Source organism: Arachis stenosperma, chromosome 1, assembly GCF_014773155.1.
Source record: "Arachis stenosperma cultivar V10309 chromosome 1, arast.V10309.gnm1.PFL2, whole genome shotgun sequence".
In the NCBI taxonomy this organism is placed as follows: Eukaryota; Viridiplantae; Streptophyta; class Magnoliopsida; order Fabales; family Fabaceae; genus Arachis; species Arachis stenosperma.
This window is the reverse complement of record NC_080377.1, coordinates 117,055,937-117,058,445: the sequence shown is the minus strand read 5'-3', so window position 1 is coordinate 117,058,445 and position 2,509 is coordinate 117,055,937. Positions and strand designations below refer to the sequence as shown.

Here is a 2,509-nt window from a genome sequence, read left to right as displayed (position 1 = left end):
AAAAACCTAAGTATACGGTTGTTGTACTTGGTTGTCTTGTGTCACGTTGTATATAGTGTGATATGATCCTACGTCAGCACCAAAACAAGTGGCTTGTGTATTCACTAATAATCACTATATTTTAACCGTCTTCTACTTCAATTCCTTCTAATCCGTACGTCCCCTCGTTCTTCCCTCTTCCATTTAAATCCAATCACACTTCATCACTCTTTAATTTTCATTATTCCATTATCTTCTCAAGTGATGTACAATAATTTAGTTCCAATATTATTGTAGATGGAATTGGAGGAAGAAATGACGAAATAACAAAAGATGGTGCTTATTATTATTATCTAACGATGTTGTACGTGCAACAGCAGCCGATGATTAAGAAGGCGGAGAGGAGCGGCGGCGGCAGCAGCAGCTGGAGCAGAGGCATAGAAGAAGAGAGGCTTGAGATTGTGGACCTCAGTGGCATGTCTTTGGACTCCCTTCCCAACCCTTCTCTTAACTTGGCCATCATTTGCAAGTTGGACCTCTCTAACAACAATCTCCAGGTAATTACAAATACAACAAATTGGATAATTATTTACTTTGTAAACTCAAGTACCGGAGACTTTATGTGAAGTTGATATCTAATATTTAAGAGATATTAGATGATTTGACTAACTAAATTTTTATCTAACGACTCTTAGATATCAACTTCATATGAAATCAATTTCACCTGAATTTTCACCGTTATTTAACGATACTACAAGCATTTAAATAAGAGGATAACTACTTCAAAAATGCAAATTTTCCAAATTTATCATTTTTAGTTATAAGTTAATCCTTTAATTTAATAATCTAATAATATATTTTTAGTGAATAATTAATTATTAATATTTAAAAGTATAAGATAAAATATATTATTAAATTATTAAACTAAATAAACTAAACTAAAAAAGGTAAAATTAAATTAATTACTAGTAATAGTGAAAGACAATAAATTCTGAAACATTTCTCTTTTCTTTGTTAGCGATGAAACGATGGATTGTTTGTACCTTTGACGTATTGACATGTTGTGACAGAATATTCCGGAGTCGTTGACAGCAAGATTGGTGAATTTGGTGGTGCTGGATGTGCACTCGAACCAGCTTAGAAGGCTGCCAAACTCCATTGGCTGCCTGTGTAAACTGAAGGTCTTGAATGTGGCTGGAAACATGATCCAATACCTTCCAAAAACCATTGACAATTGCAAATCATTGGAGGAACTAAACGCCAACTTCAACAAACTGATACAGCTTCCAGAAAATATTGGTTTGGAACTCAGAAAGCTGAAGAAGTTATCAGTAAACTCCAATAAACTACTCTTCCTTCCACGCTCCACCTCAAACCTCACCTCTCTCAAGCTCCTGGACGCCCGCCTCAACTGCCTCCGCTCTCTCCCCGAAGACCTCGAAAATCTCGTCAGCCTTGAAACCCTCAACATCAGCCAGAACTTTCACTTCCTCCGTTCTCTCCCTTGCTCCGTCGGTCTTATCTTCTCCCTCGTCGAACTCGACATCAGCTACAACAGAATCACCTCCTTGCCTCCTTCCATTGCCTGTCTCAACAAGCTCCAGAAGCTATGTGTCGATGGTAATCCGCTCATGTCGCCGCCACTAGAAGTGGTGGAACAAGGCTTATATGCCGTGAAGGGATACCTCTATCAGAAGATGAACTCTCCGTCTTCGTCGGAGAGCCCATCAACGAAGAAGAAGTCATGGGTTGGGAAGTTGGTGAAGTACAAAACGTTCAATGGAGGAGAAACAAAGAGGAGGAGCAGCCATGAAGAACGCGACGGTTTCGTAATGCCGGATTATAAGCCCATTGATACTCTTGCTTCACCGCGTTACATGGGAATCTTCTCACCTCGCCGCCTCTTCTCGCCTCGTAATTACTTCACCAACTCATGAACAATTCATTTCACTTCTTCCATTTTTTCTTTTTACTACTCGCCTCTCTTTCTTTTGCTCCATCAACAATTGCCATTTTTTATTCTCTTAGAATAATTTAAGGACGATTATTCACAGCTAAACCAAGGTGTCTATGATTTTAATTAAGATATCATCGATCATCATTTACTCTATCTCAAACTTATCCTTTAATTAGTTTCATCCAAAGTGATACAGTATGTGTAGTTTGATGCCAGAAATTTAAATGTAGTTATAAATGATATTTGATCTATTCGGTTTTAATTAAAAAATATTATTTATAAACTAAAATTAGTTACTAAAATTAATCAAATTTTTATATATATATATATATATATAATTTAATCTATTTTTAATATATATTATATACTAATAATTAATTTTAATATATAAATAAAAAATAAAAAATTTAAATTTTTTAAATTTAAAATTTTTATTTTATGAATAAAGTGTAATTTTTTATTATTAAATAATTTTTTTATATTTATTTTTAGTTTTATTTTAAAATAAATAATAAAATATTACACTTCATTTTTTAAATTAAAATTTAAAATTTAAAAAATACAAATCAAAAA

The 2,509-nt window shown here is 33.8% G+C and overlaps 1 protein-coding gene across 1 annotated transcript; it reads left to right on the top strand.

The window, feature by feature from the left end:
* Positions 1-338: 338 nt before the first annotated feature.
* On the top strand, positions 339-2,012 carry LOC130984558 (plant intracellular Ras-group-related LRR protein 6-like). Its single transcript, XM_057907594.1, has 2 exons — positions 339-536; positions 1,050-2,012. The coding sequence occupies exons 1-2, from the start codon at positions 339-341 to the stop codon at positions 1,914-1,916; spliced, it is 1,065 nt and encodes a 354-aa protein (XP_057763577.1). The 3' UTR covers positions 1,917-2,012.
* Positions 2,013-2,509: the final 497 nt, after the last annotated feature.

Bases quoted from the DNA above. Each gene is read 5' to 3' on its own strand.
- LOC130984558 (XM_057907594.1), top strand. From the start codon at position 339: ATGTTGTACGTGCAACAGCAGCCGATGATTAAGAAGGCGGAGAGGAGC. The intron at 537-1,049 runs GTAATTACAAAT...ATGTTGTGACAG, and splicing joins TCTCTAACAACAATCTCCAG to AATATTCCGGAGTCGTTGAC.